Genomic DNA, 19,518 nt, shown 5'->3' with positions numbered 1-19,518 from the left:
TGTGTAGTGGCTATTCCTGGTTTTCAACTTGACTATATCTGGAATGAACTACAATCCAGAATTGGAAGGCTCACCTGTGATCCAGGAGGCTGGAAGACACAAGTTTTTGACCTGGATCTTGGCATGGAGATCTTGAGGCATAGTGGCTATGAATCCCAGGAGACTAAGGCAAGGAGATCTCTGAGTTCAAGGTCATCTGGGAGAAAGCAAGTCCTAGGTCCAGGCATGGTGGTACACACTTTTAATCTGGGCCACACTTTCTGCTGGATACCTACATAAGGACATTGGAAGAAGAAAGATTTGTTCTCTTTGCCCACTTGCCCGTGGGACTGACCAACTGCTAGATCCTTGGACTTCCATTCACAGCTGCTGCTGACCATTGTTGGGGAGTTGGACTACAGACTTTGGGTCATCCACAAATTCCCTTACTATATAGAGACGACCCATAAGTTCTGTGACTCTAGAGAACCCTGACTAATACAACTTGGCTTTATTCACTTTTGAATTTTAGCTAATGCAAGGGATTTCCATTTGGCAATAGCAGATCCACAGGCGGCCCTTTATACATTTGCCCATCAGGAAGGGAGGGGCTGATACTTGGGCTGGGGATGCTTAGACTTGTATCAGATGAGTATAACCCATTAGTGTTAGAATCTTGCATGTCTACTCATATTGAAAGCTGTTCCTATATCCCTTAGTGTAAACTGCCCCCCCAATCATATTAAACAGTGAATTTCCATAAGTCTAAATGCATCCAATAAGAGTTAATGAATAATGACCTTCTTGTGTCCTGTTGTTCTCAAAGCAAGAATACTTTTCTAAAGTCAGGGGTAGCTGGGCCAGGTGATACACACACACCTATCACTCAAGAAGCAGAGGCAGGCAGATCTCTGAGTATTAGATCTAAACCCGGAACAAGTGGCTAACTAAGGTGACTATTTAACATATCAAAGGAGACATGGTCATTAGGTTCTTCTCAGATACCTCAGCCTCTCATGCCCTACCCCAACCTAAACTTCTCAGCCCAGGGACTGGGTTGCCCTTCCCCAAGCTGCCCTTCCCTATAAAAGCTGTCTAGGCATTTTTTGTTACTTGAGTCTTTTCATTTACCCTTTATCCTCCCAGTCTTTTGGTCTTTCCTCTCCCCTCCCTCCTCTCCTCACGTAGCCTAGCTCAGGGTCACATTCGCTCTGGACTCTTCCAGGTGTCTCTGCCTATGGCTATGTTCTCCTTCACATCTACAATCAACCTCCACTGGACCCAGTAGCCCCCCCCCCCCATCTTCCCCTCCCTCCCTCCCTCCCTCCCTCCCTCCCTCCCTCTCTCTCTCTCTCTCTCTCTCTCTCTCTCTCTCTCTCTCTCTCTCTCTCTCTGTCACTGAGTTCAAGGACAACCTGGTCTACAGAGTGAGTTCTAGGATAGCCAGGGCTACACACAAAAGCCTTGTCAAAAAACCAAAAAATAAAACCAAAAAACCCCAAAAACTTAACAAAAAAAAAAAAGTCAGTAAGTGGTGGTGCATGCCTATAACCCAGGAAGGCTATGAGTTTGCAGCTAGCCTGTACTACAGAGTTAAGTTGGAGATCAGCTGGAGCTATGTAACAAGAGGCTGTTTCAAACAGAAAGGGCGGGTGGTAGATTTGTTTGTTTTGGTGTGTTGACTTAACACTTTGTAAAGTTGGCAATCCTGTATCAATTAGCAACTTCCCAAAATTTCACTACTCATTAAAGGTAGAAAACCATGAGCCTACCTCACTCAAGTGGCCGCTCAGGGCCATAGATTTCCCAAGAGGAATCCTTGTTTCCTAAAGTGTTCAGACCCTGTATAGAACTCCACGCTACTGTATGGACCGAAGTCAGGCAGTTTCCTAAACACACCCACCTTACTAATCACGTCTGCAGTACTGTGAGCACGAGAGTCATGCTCTTCTGCCAGATAACATCGCTAAGGGAAAGATTTTGCTAGAGTAACGGCCACAAAAGCAAGATCCAGTGAATGCTTGGGACACTACTGCTGAAGACGCAGATAAAATCAAAATGGGGAGAGAACACTTGCTTCTGGGCCATCTGTGAACCCTGGGGCTTTTTGTCCTAAGAGGGCGGGAGAAGGAGGGGCCAAAGGAAAGACAACACTGCCTTCCACACTTGGGAGTCTATGATCTGGCTAGAACTTTGTTAGCAATGGGAACTTTGCACACAGCCTGTGCTCCTCAGTCCGTCTCTCTACAGCCGGACCTTCTACCGTAGGAAATCGCCTCCACCCCTTGGCGTGGGTACCCCGGTTCCTGATGAAATTGTGACCCGCTGTCCCCTTCCCAGATCCTGGACTCCAGCCCTGTCACTCGCCACACACTGCAGATCACGTGGTAGAGTGCTGCTCGCCCCAAGTGTAGCTATTGGTCTGCGGCTCATGTCCCGGAAGCTCATTGGCTGAGTCCTGCGTTCACGTGGGGGTGGGGGGTAAGGTGGTCTTGGATAGCACCCTTAGTGGGGAGAGGTGGCTGGAAAGTTAAAGTGCGCCACGGGTTGCTGGAGCTGGAATCCAGAGTGCTGCAATCCAGTGAGCAGGTGAGAGGGCTGCTGTTGCGTGGACCAAGCCGAGTGCCTGCCCCACTTTTGCCGTCGCGGTTGCTGTCACTGTCACCCAGCTCAGATGGTGGGGCGGCTGAAGGGTCTCCCCTTCGTACTCAAGAGCGGTACCTGGTACGTACCTCACCAAGACTCTAGTTCAAGGTCCAGAGCCAGGAAATCTGCGGGGAGGGGCACGCGGGGGAATTCTCCGACACTTACCATTTGTCCCACTAACACTGACTCCCAGGTAGTAGAATCCCCTAGCTGGGCTCAGGTGGCTTGTCTCTTCAGCGTGCAGAAACATCCTGAGCTGTGATGGAGCCTAGAGGGGACCCCCAAGATCCCTATGCGAGTTAGCCTGCAAAACGTGTCCTGAACAGAAAGGATGTCGCAAGTCCTAACGTGGCGCATCCCCAACCTGAGATGTGACACTTTGGAAGATAATTCTAGGTTTTTGCGGCAGAATCTGGAGTCCAAATACCAGCCTCCGGGGCTTCAGTTTCCCGTTATGAAATAGACTGGAGAAACCCGTGTCCCAGCCCTGACTCCATCAAGTAGTGCAGACTAGTCCCTACTACTCCCCACTTTGGTTCAGATCCCCCTTTGCTGCACACAGGCAAGAGGCACACGCTGTGTCGTCTCGGGTCTCGGAAGGCAATGGGCTCGAGGCGAGCTCCACCCGGGAACGGGGCAGCCCGCGTGGGGGTGCTCGCGAGGCGCTGCTCCCGTCTGGGCTGTCCCGCGGCCAAGTCCCGCCCTGGTGTGATAACTTGGGCTCCTCCTCCTTGTTCGTCTCCGGGAACTAAGCTCAGGCCCTACCCCTGGGACACCCCGACGCTCACGTAGTTCAGTGGCAGCAATCAACCCTGACACTTCTCTCAGGCTCTCCCATGAGGCCAGCGAGCAGCGGCCCCGGCTGCGGCGCCGCCGGGAGAGGTAGGTGCAGACCCAGTCTAAGCTGACTCGTGGGGCGGGGTGCGGGGTGCAGGCACAGCACCCTCGGAGAGTGGCTGGTGGGATTGGGGACTCGCTGACCTTCCCCCAGGGACTTGTTCACAGCTACCGTTTGGAACCCAGAGGAAAGGCTCTGAACCGGACGGCAGTTTAAGAACAGTGGATGGCAGGCCCACGGGGAAACAGAGAAAGCTGAAAAAGACTTGAGTGAGGGGAACTTGCAGAGTTGCTGGAATGTGGCCCTGTCTCAGCTTGCGGGTCCAGGAGAAAGAAAGGCTTCTTCAGCCTAGGCAGGGAAGGAACTGGTCCATTTGGCAAGAACGTCCAGGAGCCAGGGAGAAAGTAGAGACAGCTGAAGTAAACTAGGGCCATTTAGGGGAAAGTTGGTAGAAAGAGAAGCATCGGGGGCCCTATTAGCAACCTTGAAGGTCGGAGCTGCAAGTGACCTCAGAAGAAACCCTTAAACCCGGAGAGTTCATTTGTTAAAGCTCAGCTGGGCAGAGGCCTTCTTAGGCCTGAGCTTCCTGCTGTCTTTGCCCTTATTAGCTGGTATGGGCTGTCTCATTCAAAGCTACCTGACTGCTCATTATGTGGCCCTATTCAAAAACATTTCTCTCCAAGGATTGAGGGGTGTATGCATTAAAGCTGTAATAATTAGGGTCCGTATACAAAAGGGAACCAATGTCAACTTCATACATATAAAAGTATCAGCTAAACATTTGGGGAGATTTGCTGAAGGGAGGGAAGGAGTGGATGGTGGTGTCTTGGATTGGTTGCGGATATTTATCTAATGTAGTGTTGCGGTGGATTATTGTTAACTTGGTTTTGACATCATCGAGGAAGAGTTGCAGAAAGAAGGTCTCAGTCAGAAACTCAGTCGCTCAACTGCCTGAAGCTAGGCAGGTTGTGGGGTTTGATTTTTTTGGGGGGGGGGTTGGTTTTTGTTTTTCTATTCAGACTTGTCAAGCTTAAAAGAAATATTACTGGCCTTCTAAGGCTGGCCAGCATCTTGAGAGACCACATTATTTCACTAGGACACAGAAGGTATTTCTGCAAGCGTCCCAAACCTGACCCAGGCTCTCTTCAGAGGCAGTTGACTTCTGAGGCACATACATGAAAGCAGGGTGTGTGATTGTTCTTGGGAAACAGCTCCTTAGGCTCCCGGGATCCTGTCCTGCAACTGTGTCCAGGTCCTGTGTCGCTTTACCGGCTCAAGTGTGCATCGGTGCTCTCTGCTTCTGCCTGTTTCCTCGGTAGAAGGAAAGCCTGGGGCAGTGTTGGAGACAGTATAAGGACTTCGGTACATACACGAGTGTGTGGCTGTGAAGGTGTTTCCTCAAGCACCTGTCCAGCTGCCTTCCTTTAGGGGACTTAACTATTTATTGGTGGACTGTCTCGGTTTCTGGAAAGTACTTCTAAGTGGCCATCATCACTGTCACAGTCCTGTTGAGACATCCATAGCTGAGAGTCAGGAAAGCTAAACTCACACAAGCGCTTTACTACACCAGTTCTTGGATGAGCATGAGGTTAATAAAAGCTGGAATGTTCTGTGAGGACAACCCACGGCCACATCGCACCCTTGATAGAGGCCACAAGGGTAAATGCCCTTAACCTGTAGTGATGAAGATATCCAGAGGGAAAAAAAGAAGGGTTTCCAAGCCAGGACTGCTTACGCAATTCCGCAGGGCAGGAGTCCCAGTGGTAACTCCTGGGCTATCAGAAGAACCCCACACACATTTGCCTCTCATGGAAGAATCTTGAAGAAAAAAAAAAAGTTCTTGAAAATGTCAGTGGGACTGTCTCCTGAGCTCAGGCTCTGATTAGAAATTTGTCTCTCCACCCTCAATTCTGCTCGTTCTTACAGTTTAGTAATAAAGGGAGCTGCCGTGGTGAGTTTACATGCTAGGCTCCAATAGTACAACTTCACCAATGGCCTCAGCTCCTGAGCCTGCGGGACTAGAACACAAGAGTGTGCTCTCCTGGGTGGTAAGGGGGCAGCAGAGTCTTTAGCGTGCTTTGGTGTTCCGCCTCCACTTGAGAATTTTCCACCATTTTCTACCAAGCTGCTTCAGAGAAACCTTTAGCATTTGCTAGGCATGCCTGAGGCTGGTCCCAGAGCTTGGAGGACCTGCAGAGGGACTCTAATCCTTGTGCTGACTCAAGTCAGGAGGAAGTAAGTGCCTAGCAGGGGTGAACATCTCTCCCCCATTCACTCCCAGCTTTTCAGGGGTGGGCAGTGGGGAAGTCGGGAATGTGGACCACATGCCATTATGCAACTGGTGTTCAGTTTTAATGCATATTTAAACAGAATAAGAAATACCTACCTTAAAGTTGAAAAGGGAAGAATATTTCTAACAACATTTTGCAGTGGATGTGAATAACTCAATTTGTTAAGTAATGAATCCTTTAAAGAAAAAAATTGAGTTGGTCAACCCATTGATCGTGTGTAAAGCTAGTTTAGTTACTTTCCCTCTCCAGGAACCGCCTTGTGCGTGCACAGCCCTGAAACCAGACCAGACCAGAGCTAGCAAATTCTCTCTGGAGCTTTTTCTCCGGCTTACTTCCTTCACTGGAAGGGAAGTAGTGAGATATGGGCTTTGCGGGTACAAGCAGACCTTAGCCATGGCCACTTGGGAAAGTGCACAGATTCAGAGGCAAAACAAGATATCCAGGCTTCTTGTACCCATAAGACCAATGCATCTTAAAAAAAGGAAAGGAAAGGAAAGGAAAGGAAAGGAAAGGAAAGGAAAGGAAAGGAAAGGAAAGGAAAGGAAAGGAAAGGAAAGGAAAGGAAAGGAAAGGAAAGGAAAGGAAAGGAAAGGAAAGGAAAGGAAAGGAAAGGAAAGGAAAGGAAAGGAAAGGAAAGGAAAGGAAAGGAAAGGAAAGGAAAGGAAAGGAAAGGAGGAGAGAGGGAGGCTGATATGCTTTGTTCTCTCCCCCCTTTTCTCGTTTTTTGTTGTTTTGGGTTTGTTTGGATTTTTTGTTTTGTTTTGTTTTGTTTTTCGAGATAGGGTTTCTCTGAGTAGCCCTGGCTGTCCTGGAACTCACTTTGTAGACCAGGCTGGCCTCGAACTCAGAAATCCACCTGCCCCTGCCTCCCAAGTGCTGGGATTAAAGGCGTGCGCCACCCGGCCAGATTTGAGATTTGAATCCAGGTTTGATGACTAGCTTCTTCAACTGAGACCACTGTTAAGTGTCCTGTAAATCTGCCTTCGTAAGGAGAATAAAAAGGCAGACAGCTTTAGTGAGGTGTCAGAGCGGTTTGGAAAGTTTTCTTTTTTTTTTTTAAAATTTATTTATTTATTTATTATATGTAAGTACACCGTAGCTATCTTCAGACACTCCAGAAGAGGGCGCCAGGTCTCGTTACGGATGGTTGTGAGCCACCATGTGGTTGCTGGGACTTGAACTCCGGACCTTCGGAAGAGCAGTCGGGTGCTCTTACCCACTGAGCCATCTCACCAGCCCCTGGAAAGTTTTCTTAAGCTTCGTTTTTTTTCTTCCTGATCATAGAAGTAGTATTGTTTTAGAAGACATAAGGAAACACAAAGCAGGAAACACTTTAAGGAAGCATGTTATATGCATCGTTTGACATTTTTAACCTTAGAAATGGTCCCTGCTACCTACACACGACACATACATAACAAGGTTCCAGGCAGCCACAAGCCCTGAGTACTCTGAATTTCCTATACTTTCTGCAGTATCCTCTCCACCCCCACCCCCCTCTCCCACACACACACAGCTCCAGAGGTCATCTCCCTGTTAAATGCCCAAGTGCCTCATTTACATAGCTGCTCTTGTGCTTTTGGGTCATTATAAAATAAAGTGAGCAGCCTTGAGACTGCAACTGTCTGATACCCGAGATGGCTGAAAAAGTCCCCGATGGGCTGGTGGCGGATGGATACATCATGGCTATGTTGGCTAAGGGACAATTGGCTCCTGAGGAAAGGAGTGGGCTGGCCTCATGTAGCTCAGAATGAACGGCGCACAATTTAAACTCATTAGTTGCTTACTCACAAAATTCTCATCTTAATATTTTTGAACCACAATTGATTACCAAGAGCTGATTCCATGGGAAACAAAACCGAGAGCAGACTGTGTCTCTACACAATTTCTATATCTGTAATCTTTTCTCTCATATCTGGTATTTGTGTACAAATCTGTCTGCTCTTTTTCACATTATCAATACAAGAAAAAATTAGCTAGGCACAGTGGCCCATGCCTCTAATCCCCAGCACTCGGGAGGCAGAGGCAGAGGGAATGGCAGGCAGATCTCTGAATTTGGGACTGGCTTGGTGTACATATCTAGTTCTAGGTTAACCAGAGTTATTTAGTGAGCCCTCTCTCAAAACCCAAAAATACAGGCTGGAGAGATGGCTCAGAGGTTAAGAGCACTGACCGCTCTTCCAGAGGTCCTGAGTTCAATTCTCAGCAACCACATGGTGGCTCACAACCATCTGTAATGGGTTCCGATACCCTCTTCTGGTGTGTCTGAAGACGACAGTATACTTACATATATAAAATAAATAAATCTTTTTTTAAAAGCAAAAGTCCAAAACATAAATAAGAATGTCCATGCCATTTAAATACTTTTACAAAAAATGAAATTAGTAGGAGCCGGGCGTGGTGGCGCACGCCTTTAATCCCAGCAATCGGGAGGCAGAGGCAGGCGGATTTCTGAGTTCGAGGCCAGCCTGGTCTACAAAGTGAGCTCCAGGACAGCCAGAGCTATAAAGAGAAACCCTGTCTCGAAAAACCAAAAAAAAAAAAAAAAAAAAAAAAAAAATGAAATTAGTGGTATAAAATTAAATGATATGGATATGGAAAGATTGATTTTTATGAGGTATTCTTAGTAGGCATTCTCATTATTTCCCTTTCAGTTAGTTTCATTTATATTTTAATTATTTATTTAGGGTATATGATGTTTCATGTGTTATTGGAGTGAAAATGATAAGAACATTTAGATTATGCCAATTTTGATAATAAAAAAAAATCTTTTGCATTATAATTCTTTCCTAATCCACTAGGTAAAAGCAGGCATTTCTAATATAAATTTTCCCTATGTTTGAATTTAACTAATTTACTGTAGACAGTTTTCCTATACAGTCCAGGCAAGCGTTGACCTTGCAGACTTCTTCACTCAGCCTTTGGAGTAGCTCGGGTTACAGGCGAGGACCATCTCATCCAACTTCCAGTGAATTTCCTACATTACCCTTAAGACTGGGTAGTTTGCATATCTGTGAGCCACTTATAATTGTTTTAACCTAACATCTGCTAAGGCTCTTTTTCTTTGCTCTTTCTCCTGTGTGAACTATTTGACTTTGTTCCTGCTTTGTAAGAACTCTATATTTGAAGTTAATAACACCTAATTGTCATGTTTTTTGAGAAATATATTCCCAGTTTGTAATCTTGTGGGGTTTATATTTTCACTTATAGAAAAATATGATTTAAATTAACTTAATGTCTAGTATGATTACATCAGCTTTTTATTTACTTTTTTATTTATCTTTGTTGTTTGTTTGTTTGTTTCTGAGGCAGTTTCTCTGTGTAGTCCAGACTGGAACTCACTCTGTAGACCAGGCTGGCCTCAAACTCAGAGATTCACCTGTTTCTGCCTCCCCAGTGCTGTCTCGGCCACCACCACCTCTGGACTGCTTTTAATTCTCCTGACAACTGTTATTACCTGTAGACAAGGCAAATATCTGCCTGTATGTCACGGTATAAAGAAATGCACTGCTCATTCTTTCTCTAAAGAAAAGTCTGCCAGAGCACTAAAACCTCCCATAAGTTTGGTGAAAGTAACTAACTCTGTGTCCACTCTCATCAACAAGTCTCAGTGTATAATAGCATAGTGCTTGGTAAACACCAAGTCAACATTTGTGTAATAAATTTGATGCTTTTGTATTGGATTAAGGCAGTATTTATTATTCAAGCCACTAAGAGATCATACGTTATACCTATTAGAATGGTTATCTTTCAAAAAGATAATGTAGCCACTACAGAAAATACCATGGTGTTTCTTTTTTAAAAAATTAAAAATAAAGTGACTAGGGCTGTAGAGATGGCTCAGCAGTTAAGGGCACTGACTGCTCTGCCAGAGGTCCTGAGTTCAATTCCTAGCAACCACATGGTGGTTCACAACCATCTGTAATGGGATCCGATGTCCTCTCTTGTGGTGTGTCTGAAGAGAGCAACAGTGTACTCCCATACATTAAATAAATAAATAAATAAATAAATAAATAAATAAATAAATAAATCTTTTTAAAAAGATGACTATGTGATCCACCTACTTCAGGGTGTGCATTCAAGGGATAGGCAATCAGGATGTTGAGGTGACATTTATAGTCCCATATTCTATTCATGTAGCAATACTCAGAGCCCAGATATGAAACCTAGCTAAGTGTCTCTCAGGGGATGAATGCACAAAGACCATGTGGTGTGCATAGACAGTGGAGTGCTTGATGTTCAGTCACAGACAAGAATAAAGTGGCGTCATTGTCGAAGCATGGAGAGGAACCTGGCGGGTGCCGCGCTAAGTGCAATAAGCCGACTACAGAGAGTCAAGGGGACCTATTCATGTAGAATCTGAAAAGGATGAGTTCACTGCATAGGTAATAGAACAGCAACTGCAAGGTGCAGGAACTATCTACCCAAAGATATGAATCTTTAATTCCAAAAGAGCACATTCAAGAGACCCATTGCATCATCACGGACGCCATCATTAATAACAGTGTGTACCTGAAAATTGCTTAGGGTAGATTTTTAAATATTCTCACCACACCTCCCAAGTACGTGAGGAAATGCACGTTAAGTGTGTCAGCCATCCCACAATGTGTCCATACGTCAAAACAGCATCTCTATTGCATTTATTTATTTAGTATGGGCTCTTGTGTCCACGCAGCATGTGTAAAAGTCAGAGGACAACTTGTGGGTACTGGTTTCCTCCGTCAACAATGTGGGTCTCAGGGATTTCTCTGAGCTATCTCACCAGTCTGGAAATATAGAGGTTTTACTTGTCAAATAATAGTCTACAGTGTATAGCAAAAACAATTCTCAGATCAATTGTCTGTTGGGTCTATACTCCAAAAGGGGGTGGGTATCTTTTGGTCAAATAAGTAGTTCTGTAAGCAATAGGAAACCATATTCTTTTGTTTTCAAGAAAGGAGCTCTCTGTGTAGCCCTGAAACTCAATCTGTAGACCAGGCCAGCCTGGAATTCAGAATCCACCTGACTCTGCTTCCCAAGTGCTAGGATGAAGGGCGGGCTCCCTCACCACCTGACAGGAAACTCTGATTCTTAATGCCTTTCATTCTTCTCTGTGGTTTATTAACATATAAGACCCAAGACATCCTGGCAGAAAAGCCCATGGATTAGCCTTCAAACTGTTGAGTCCCATAGTCTTGTCTTTGTTGGTTTTACCCTTAGCTTCTTTTTCCATCGCCTCCCCCAGCACCCCCCATCCCCCGCCAGGTTATGCCCCCTTCCACACACTCTTTGCAGAAACCTGGGTCCTGTGAGACCACAGGGGAGCAGAGAGCCCAGATGAAAGGCAACATTGTTTGCCTGTCCCTGCCAGAATGAGGGTTTAAGCATCTATCTGACCTCTTCCGCTGTTTTCTCTCATCTCCCCTTTCCCAGACTGCTAGCCTGCTCACCTAGCGTGATGGCTGTGGACATCGAATACAGCTACAGCAGTATGGCCCCTTCTCTACGCAGAGAGCGCTTCACCTTCAAGATCTCCCCCAAACTGAGCAAGCCCCTGAGGCCTTGTATCCAGCTGGGCAGCAAGGATGAAGCCAGCGGAATGGTGGCCCCCGCAGTGCAGGAGAAGAAGGTGAAGAAGCGGGTGTCCTTCGCCGACAACCAGGGGCTGGCCCTGACAATGGTGAAAGTGTTCTCGGAATTCGATGACCCACTAGATATTCCCTTTAACATCACCGAGCTCCTAGACAACATCGTGAGTCTGACGACAGCAGAGAGCGAGAGCTTTGTTTTGGATTTTCCGCAGCCTTCCGCAGATTACTTAGACTTCAGAAATCGCCTTCAGACCAACCACGTCTGCCTAGAAAACTGTGTGCTGAAGGATAAGGCCATCGCGGGCACCGTGAAGGTCCAGAACCTGGCCTTCGAGAAGGTTGTGAAGATCAGGATGACATTTGACACCTGGAAAAGCTTCACAGACTTCCCTTGTCAGTATGTGAAGGACACTTACGCTGGTTCAGACAGGGACACATTCTCCTTTGACATCAGCTTACCCGAGAAAATTCAGTCTTACGAAAGAATGGAGTTTGCCGTGTGCTACGAGTGTAACGGCCAGGCGTACTGGGACAGCAACAAAGGCAAAAACTACAGGATCACCCGGGCTGAACTCCGATCCTCTCCGGGAATGATCGAGCCGTACAATGGACCAGATTTTGGAATCTCTTTTGACCAGTTTGGGAGCCCTCGGTGTTCCTTTGGCCTGTTTCCAGAGTGGCCTAGTTATCTGGGATATGAAAAGCTGGGGCCCTACTACTAGTGACTGCAGGTGACAGTCCGTGGCTCTGATCAAGATGGAGGCGAGAGAACTCAAGGCCAGAGGAAAGTTGAACTGCCACTAGGCGTGGTTTTTGAAAAGACAGGCTCCTGTTCACCTTTTTCTTAAACCAGAAAGTCCAGCGTGTTTCCATCACACCCGGTTTCTTGCTCAGAGGAGTGGAGCGGTGCTGATCCTCTGTGGCATCCGGGTTGGCCACAAGGGAATGCACAGGATGGTGCCAGAAGGGTCTGGAGAGGAGCCAAGCTGGCAAGGACAGAGGAAGCTGGCCTCTCTGCCACACTTGGACTCTGAAAGTCACCCAGAAACCAGTCTCCAGCCTTACCATTGACCTCGAGGACCTGCCCCCACTCATGGCTTTCCATGTGTCTCCTTCATTCCATGAGTACTCAGAAGGGAGCCACCTCAGTTCTGGACACACTGGCCTGATTGATACCCAGCAGCCTCAGAAGAGGGACGGGGGCAGCCGCTTTCTGTGCTAGCTCTTTCGCTACACTTCCTCCCGCTACAGTCTATCCAGTGATCTGGACAAGATAGGCAAAGCAAATAAGTAGCTTGTGTCTGGGATAGGCACTCCCTCCCCCCCCTCTCCTCCTGGCCCCTCCTTTATATTCCAGAAGAGAGCAACATATCAGTTACTAGAAAGTCATTGGTTCCCATGTGGGGTCACAGGATACAGCACTGGGACAAGGTGGGACAGTCTGAACTTTTAGCTTTTCCTCTTGGATGTTGGGGGAGCTTTTGAAGCAGCGTTTCACCCCGAGTTACCAGAAAGAGGACTCAATGACAAGATGCATTTCCACTTGCCTGGCCGGTGTGTGAACTGTTTGTGTTTGAAGAGAGTCATAGCTCTCATGTCTCCTGGAGTCTCCACTTCAGTGCCTTGTCTGAGACTTTCAAATAGCAAGACTGGCATATCCTCGAATCCTCCAGACTGTGCTTAGATATATATTCATATTCAGGATGCTTTATGAACCCCCAAGGACATTGATTGGGTGTTTTTATTTATGGTGTGTATTATAAAAGAATAGGGGAGAAAAACCTCACCACGTTTTTCTATGTTATTTTAAATGTTTGTCAACTCTGAGGTATCAGATGAAGTGTTCTTAACCATATTGGATTGCAATGCGCTTTCGTACACTAGCGTGAGTCTCCTGGAGTTTTTACCGTTGGGTGAACCCCCAAACCCTGTGATTTTTCTCTAGGGCAAATTAGAATTATAGGGGAGTTTAAAAACGATTTTTACATGCGAGTTTGTAGAATTAGGGGTGTTGTTTTGTTTTGGAAGTTTGGTAAAAGATGTCTGTTTCATTTCCTTACTGAAGTGATGTTTCCCTGAGACAAGACAGAAAGGAGCAGAGTCTCATGGATTCGGAGGCGGGGGCCACTGGACATAGCCCTGTGCCCTCCGGCTTTATAAGTTAGCATCAGGCAGACATCAAATGTTTTTAATCCTAGCATGTGTGGTTAATTTTTTATCTTAACTTTTTCACTTTTGAAGATTCAAATGTTTTGACTTTTTAAATGTTATTTTCTATGATTTCTTATTCCTAAAACTGGTACTAGTCTGTAATCTGTGCTTTGTATATTGTGCCTCTCCCAGATGGGTGGCGATCTGGGATTGCATCCTGATATCTGTGAGGAAATCATCTTCATGCCGTGAGGCTGAAGCTGGGGCCAGGAGTTTGTGTTTTATCTAAGCAGGCCATGTATCTCCTAGATGGGTGTACTTTAAATGTTCTGGATTTGTTGACCAGAGCAGCTAGGTTGAAATTGGATAGAAAGCAAAACTGCTCTCTATGGGTCATGCATTTTGTGTTAAGAAGGAAGGCAGCCAAGGGCACTGTTTCTTACATAGCTGCAGACTAAAGATCATAAAATGGCTGGGGTGTGTGTGTGAGGTACAGAATGGAATCTGTTCAATGGTGTGGATGATCTTCAGACATTCCGTGTCAAAATATGAAATATGGTAATTCCATGTTATATGTCTCTCCTAAAGCAGACATACCCTCACCCCCTTTTGCCCAGATTTGCCCCAGCTTTCTTGCTCACGAGCACTGCTTGAAAGCCCCCCAGCCAGCACACCTGGGGTGCACACCCACTGCTCAGCTCCAAGGGCACATCGTGCCTTCGCCTGCTCACCAGGACCCTTCCCCGGGAAGCAGTCCGTGGGCTGTGCTTGACTTCCTTATCAAGGCTGTCACTCAGAGACAGAAGAGTCTTCATTCTGCTTTCTGCCTCCAACACAGCCCTCCTTCTTTTGACCCAGTCTGTCCCATGACTCTGAGATAGCCTCGGGAGCTGCATTTAGAAACTCTATGCATTGTTCAGAGTTCACCACTGCAGACAAATCTACGCACCTCAGAAGATGACGGGCCCTTTGTTTGAAGATCCCACGGCAAGTTTGACCTGGAGGTCTGTCCTCATGCAGTTCTTGGCTAGGATGATGGATGGATCCTAATCCCCAGACATTGTGACCCAGGAAGGGAAGGCAACCCCATTCTTTGTTCCATATTTATTTCCCCAAATTCCCTGGAGTGCTTTGGCAAAATGGGTACAATAAATACGCTAGACCATAAGACATGTTTCTTGCAAGAAGCCGTTTGAGTGTTGTAGGAATATTTTCTCTAGAAAGCTAGGAAGGCATAATGGAAGTCTGTAGTTCTGCAGAAACTAAAGCAACTTGAGTCAATGGTGGGAGTTATTTTATCCCTGAGATGTAAGCTTGGTGGCTCCTGATTCTGGGAAGGTCTGCACTCAGCCGCGTCTCCTGGCATGATCACAGAAACTGCAGATAAGATGTTCCAGGAATTCTGGGATTTTACCTCTAAAGGGATCGTCAGAGTCACTCAAAGACAATTTGGCAGCGTGGAGGACAGCAGGCAAGAGAACACTGGTTTCCCCTGCTGAGGCTCTGTGAGATGCCTCCAGCTCCATCAGCAAAGCTGTGAGTGTTTCCACGGTTTTGCCACTAGTTCCCAGAGGCCCCTGGGGCATGTGGACTTCTAGAGTGCACACGTGATGATGTTACACTTTCGCTTTAATGTGAACATTCAACTGACAGGCTTGTCGTCATTGTATGCCTACATGTGCCTTGTTCAGAAACTTCTGCATGCTTGTAAGACATATTTTTGTATACATTGGTAGAGGGGAAATGCACTTTAAAAAAAATCACAAGAATGGATGTGTGTGTGTGTGTGTGTGTGTGTGTGTGTGGTGGAAGAAAATGGTTTCTTTGTATCTCAAAAGCAAAGACGGAATAAATACAGAAAGAAAAGAAAACGAAAACTATTCCTTCTATTTTTAGCGTTGGAAGAAGGGGAAGCATATTTTAAGTCAAGTATTTTTTTTTCTATACATGTCTTTGTATTTTTTAAGGTACAGTTGTATTCAGTGGATATGAAAAGCTGGAAGGCTTGCAGGGTGGGGAGGGGACCAGTGCTTTAAGCTATCTGGCAGTGAAGGCAGGTGATGTAGCCTTCACCTAGAACCAGAGAGGAGGAACAGAGGTGATTATTGTCCTAGTCATCCAAGCTCAGGACTCTTGCTTCTTCCCTCCCTCTCGAAAGGTAGAGCAGACAAGCGTGTGGATTCAGACAGTAAACTCTCTATGGCGCTCTCAGCTTTGATCGTCTCCATCACACAGTCTCGGTAACCAGAAAACTAAACCATCTGCTGGTGTGGCCTATCCTCCCCCATCGAATGCAGATGTGTACCCTGTGTGAGATTTTCAGGAAGTTCAAAAAACAAAGGGACGCTACCTACTACTCCAACCCCTGGCCCTGATTATTTAAAGGCCAAGGTTTTTGCTATAGGCTCCGAGTCAATGAGGCACAGCCTTGGCGTCCCTACACAGCTATCCCTTTGCTATGTTCCTACCCACAACCTCCCAGCAAGGCTCCTCCAGTTCGATCAACTTGTAGACCTCTCCTCCTGATCCCTGGCTATCCCGAATCCCCTGGAAAGAAGCGACAGTGCCCAGGTTTCTGCAATGTAACGAACCGGAAGAGCCCACTGACAGAACTGTGCGGTTCCATTCAACTCTGGTGCACTCATCCTGGCATTTGCCACATTAAAACAATTCCAGAACTTAAAAACAAAAAAAAACAAAAAAGGGAGAAGGAGGTTTGCAGGGGAAGGGGAAGGGGGAGGGATGAAGTGTCTGCAGTTTTTCCCCTGGGAAAGCCCAAGCAGCAGAGCTGTGGAATGGTAGCTCGAGCAAGAGTTGTACAGCTAGAATGTAGATCCAGCCATGCGTTCCATCTATAGATCCTGTGGCTTGAATGTGAAATGTCTCTCAGACTGGTCTCAAGTTAGCCTTGCTATTTTGGGAGATAGTTGGAAATTTAAGAGGTGGGACTTGGTTGGAGAATGTAAATCACAAGTGGGGAAGGGTGCCTTTGGGCACACCTCTTGCCTTGCATCTCTCCAGTCTCCCTTTTTCTGCTGCCCTGAAGTAAACTACTTGGGACCCTCACATTAGTTCTGCTGTGGTGTTCTGCCTCACCAAAGGACCGTAGCATTCGTTTCAACTGACCATGACACAAACCAGGTCCCAAAATAAATCTTCCTTCCAAGTCGCTCTCTCAGACATTTGTCACAGTGGTTTGAAACTGATACACTAGCTTTCTCAAAAAAAAAAAAAAAATCTAAACACTGCCCACAGTTGACCACTGCAGAAATGGAAAGAAAAGCAATGTTGCTTTTTATGAATATGAAATTCAGTAGAGTTTTAGAATCATTAAATGTGAATCTTTCAACTAGTTTCTAAGGTGACTGGGATAAAAACAAAGTAAAAGAGAAACAATGTCCCCAGAATTGTAAGTGCCCAACTCTGTACCATCAATAGGATGGTGACTGCTCAGTTGCATTTTGCAAACCATGTCTTGATGGTTTGCAACCACTCTTGTGTGCACACATTCCTTCAGAGTTTTCCAGAAGATCCAGGAGCCTTGAAAATCAGAAAGACCTTGCAAATCAGAGCCTTGAATTCTATTGCTTTCTGTTTTGTTTTTAGATAGTCTTTCTATGTGGCCCTAGGTGTCCTGGGATTCACTGTGTAGACCAGGATGACCTGGAATTTAGAGATCTGCTTGCCTCTGCCTCTCAAGTGCTGTGATTCTGAGTTCTATTCTGATCTCAGCCAATGACCTCCCAGGACTCCTGGACCTACCTGGTCATCTTGCCCTCCTGAAGTGTACACAGATAACTGAATGAGAACAAAGGAGCTAGGAGACAGAGTGGGGGCTTGAGTACTTCTGAGATTAGCCAACATGTTCACTTTTTCAAAGACTTCTGAATACAAAGTCCTGTAAGAAGGGCTGTGAGTCACAGAGTAAATGGCACTCTTGAACACAGTTGGACTTTCTAAACCTGTTACTGTGTAAGCTACACAGAAGAGCAGAGACCACAGTCTAGAGCAGTGATTCTCAACCCTCCTAACACTGCAACCCTTTAATACAGTTCCTCACCACCTTGCGGTTGAAGGGCCCTTTAATAGGCCTGAGCATGGCAAACATGGCGCCAACAGATCTTCCCTTCCCCATTGTCTCTTCCTTGTTAAACCATTAGATTACATTCCCCAAGGTCTATCCACTTACTTGGCCACTGACGCATTCCCATTTCTCATCACAAAGTCCAACTATGAAAACACCAAAGATCTAGGATCAACATTCATTATTTTCCTTCACTGGCGAACCTGTCCAGTCAGGATTCACCAATTCAACTTAACACAGAAGTTCCCCCCTTTTCTCCTTAAAGATCCTCTCCTGCAAAAACTCCTACTCTGTCTTTGTCCAGAGGCAACACCCCCACCTACTCAAGTCCTTCTTGGTGTCTGGGTGTGCTCTGTGCAGACTCCAAGAGGGGTCCCTTACAGTGTTAACCCCCAACCATAAATTTATTTTCTTTGCTACTTCATAACTGTAATTTTGCTACTGTTAGGAATCATAAGGTAACTCTCTGATATTCCCAAGTCTATGGAGACCCCTGTGACAAGGTCATTCAACCCTCAAAGGGGTCACAGCACGCTGGTTGAAAACCTCTGGCCTATAGGGAAAGAGATGAAAGCTCTGAGGATCTCCCTCACTTCTCAGGGCCCATTAGGCGTGCTAATCTGTTTGTTTTTGCTTTCTCCAATTCTCCTGAACTAGTCAGTTGCACAGAACTGAAGGAAAACTGAGACTACTACGGAGAACAGGGCTTCGTGATGGAGACACTCAGTTCCCAGGGTGGGAGGAAGCAGGGTCATCCCTTCCAAGGGCTTCATCCACTCCTGCTGGGACCACAGAAGGGTAAGCATAAAGGATAGAAGGAGATGAGTGTGTCTTTGATGGCTTTATGGGACATCAGGTTGTGACCCATAGACAGAAACAACCAATGAGGGCCTGTGGTTACCAAGGTTCCAAGAGAGAAGTGGGATTCTGGGCCTTCATAACTCACACCATACCTTCCAAAATTTTTGTTGTAGTGTAAGATAGGAATGTTTTGGCTAAACCTCATTTGTTTTTCCTGTCACCTCCCTTAGAGCAGGAGAGCAAGGGAAGATCAATGGACATCTCACACGGTCCCCAGGGATCATCTGGCAAGTCCCCTGCTCACAAACATTGATATGCCTCTCTCTGGCTGGGCCTTAGATTTGACAGAAATTGGACAGGAACACAGACTTTTTTCCTTGGGGGCCCAAAGTATCAGTCATGATCTCAGACTTTAGTTGTTTATCCAAAGCTCTAAGACCTGGCCACCAGGTAAGTAGATAATTGGCAAGCTTTTCCTACAAGGTACAGTGTTGTGCATATTTTGGGTGTTGCTTCTTCTAGTCTATTCTTTATTTTTATTTTTTAAAAAAATGTAAAAACCTATTCTTTCCTCGTAGACCACACTATAAACAAAACCTGGCTGAATTTTATAAGCAAATTTGTCCTGTCCGCACCGGCTGTCACAATGAGACACACGAGAAGGGACTTGTTGAAGAGGGGGACCAAGGGGCTATTTTCTTTGGTACTTTGGAGTATTCAGATTGCCTACGACCATAGTGTACAGGAATACATTCTGGCTAGATAGTGCTTATTTTTGGAAGGGGGGGCAGGGACTGAATTATTATAACAGAGTGGTGGTTTAGCCTGTGGTTTCAGTATGTTTCTGTTGGTTGGGTTTTCTGTTTCCTAATTGTAGTGCCGATAGCCAAAAGCCCTCTGGAAATTATAGCCAATTCACTCTTAACAGTAGCTTGTTTAGAAGGAAAGGGGTTATTAATGGTTTGGGCTTATTCCATACTATGGCCTTCAACCATCCTACCACACCCCTGTGTCCAACACCGAGGGCATGCCAAAGCTCTCAGGGGAGTGCTGTGGACAGACACTGGAGTCTAACAGTATTGTAGATCCAAGGCTCAGGAAGCAACTCCAACAGGCTCCTGGGAACTTTGTCAGCTATGGATTCTCAACTTGTATTTCCAT

The 19,518-nt window shown here is 46.1% G+C and overlaps 1 protein-coding gene across 3 annotated transcripts; it reads left to right on the top strand.

The window, feature by feature from the left end:
* The first annotated feature begins 2,473 nt into the window (after window positions 1–2,473).
* Window positions 2,474–15,349, top strand: Ppp1r3b (protein phosphatase 1 regulatory subunit 3B). Of its 3 annotated transcripts, none has more exons than XM_021170925.3 (2): window positions 2,474–2,703; window positions 11,164–15,349. In XM_021170925.3, exon 2 carries the CDS (start codon window positions 11,189–11,191, stop codon window positions 12,041–12,043), a length of 855 nt encoding a protein of 284 aa, XP_021026584.1. In that variant the 5' UTR covers window positions 2,474–2,703; window positions 11,164–11,188; the 3' UTR covers window positions 12,044–15,349. The 3 variants fall into 3 exon arrangements, with proteins under 3 accessions (XP_021026584.1, XP_021026585.1, XP_021026586.1); XM_021170926.3 differs by having other exon boundaries at window positions 2,478–2,568; XM_021170927.3 differs by lacking the exon at window positions 2,474–2,703 and adding an exon at window positions 3,337–3,507.
* Window positions 15,350–19,518: the final 4,169 nt, after the last annotated feature.

The sequence above is a fragment of the Mus caroli genome, unplaced genomic scaffold (assembly GCF_978045245.1).
Source record: "Mus caroli unplaced genomic scaffold, Mus_caroli_1 scaffold_10, whole genome shotgun sequence".
NCBI lineage: Eukaryota > Metazoa > Chordata > Mammalia > Rodentia > Muridae > Mus > Mus caroli.
This window is presented reverse-complemented; position numbering and strand designations above follow the sequence as displayed.

What these genes read in the sequence shown, in the direction of transcription:
- Ppp1r3b (XM_021170925.3), top strand. Translation starts at nt 11,189, where the DNA reads ATGGCTGTGGACATCGAATACAGCTACAGCAGTATGGCCCCTTCTCTA.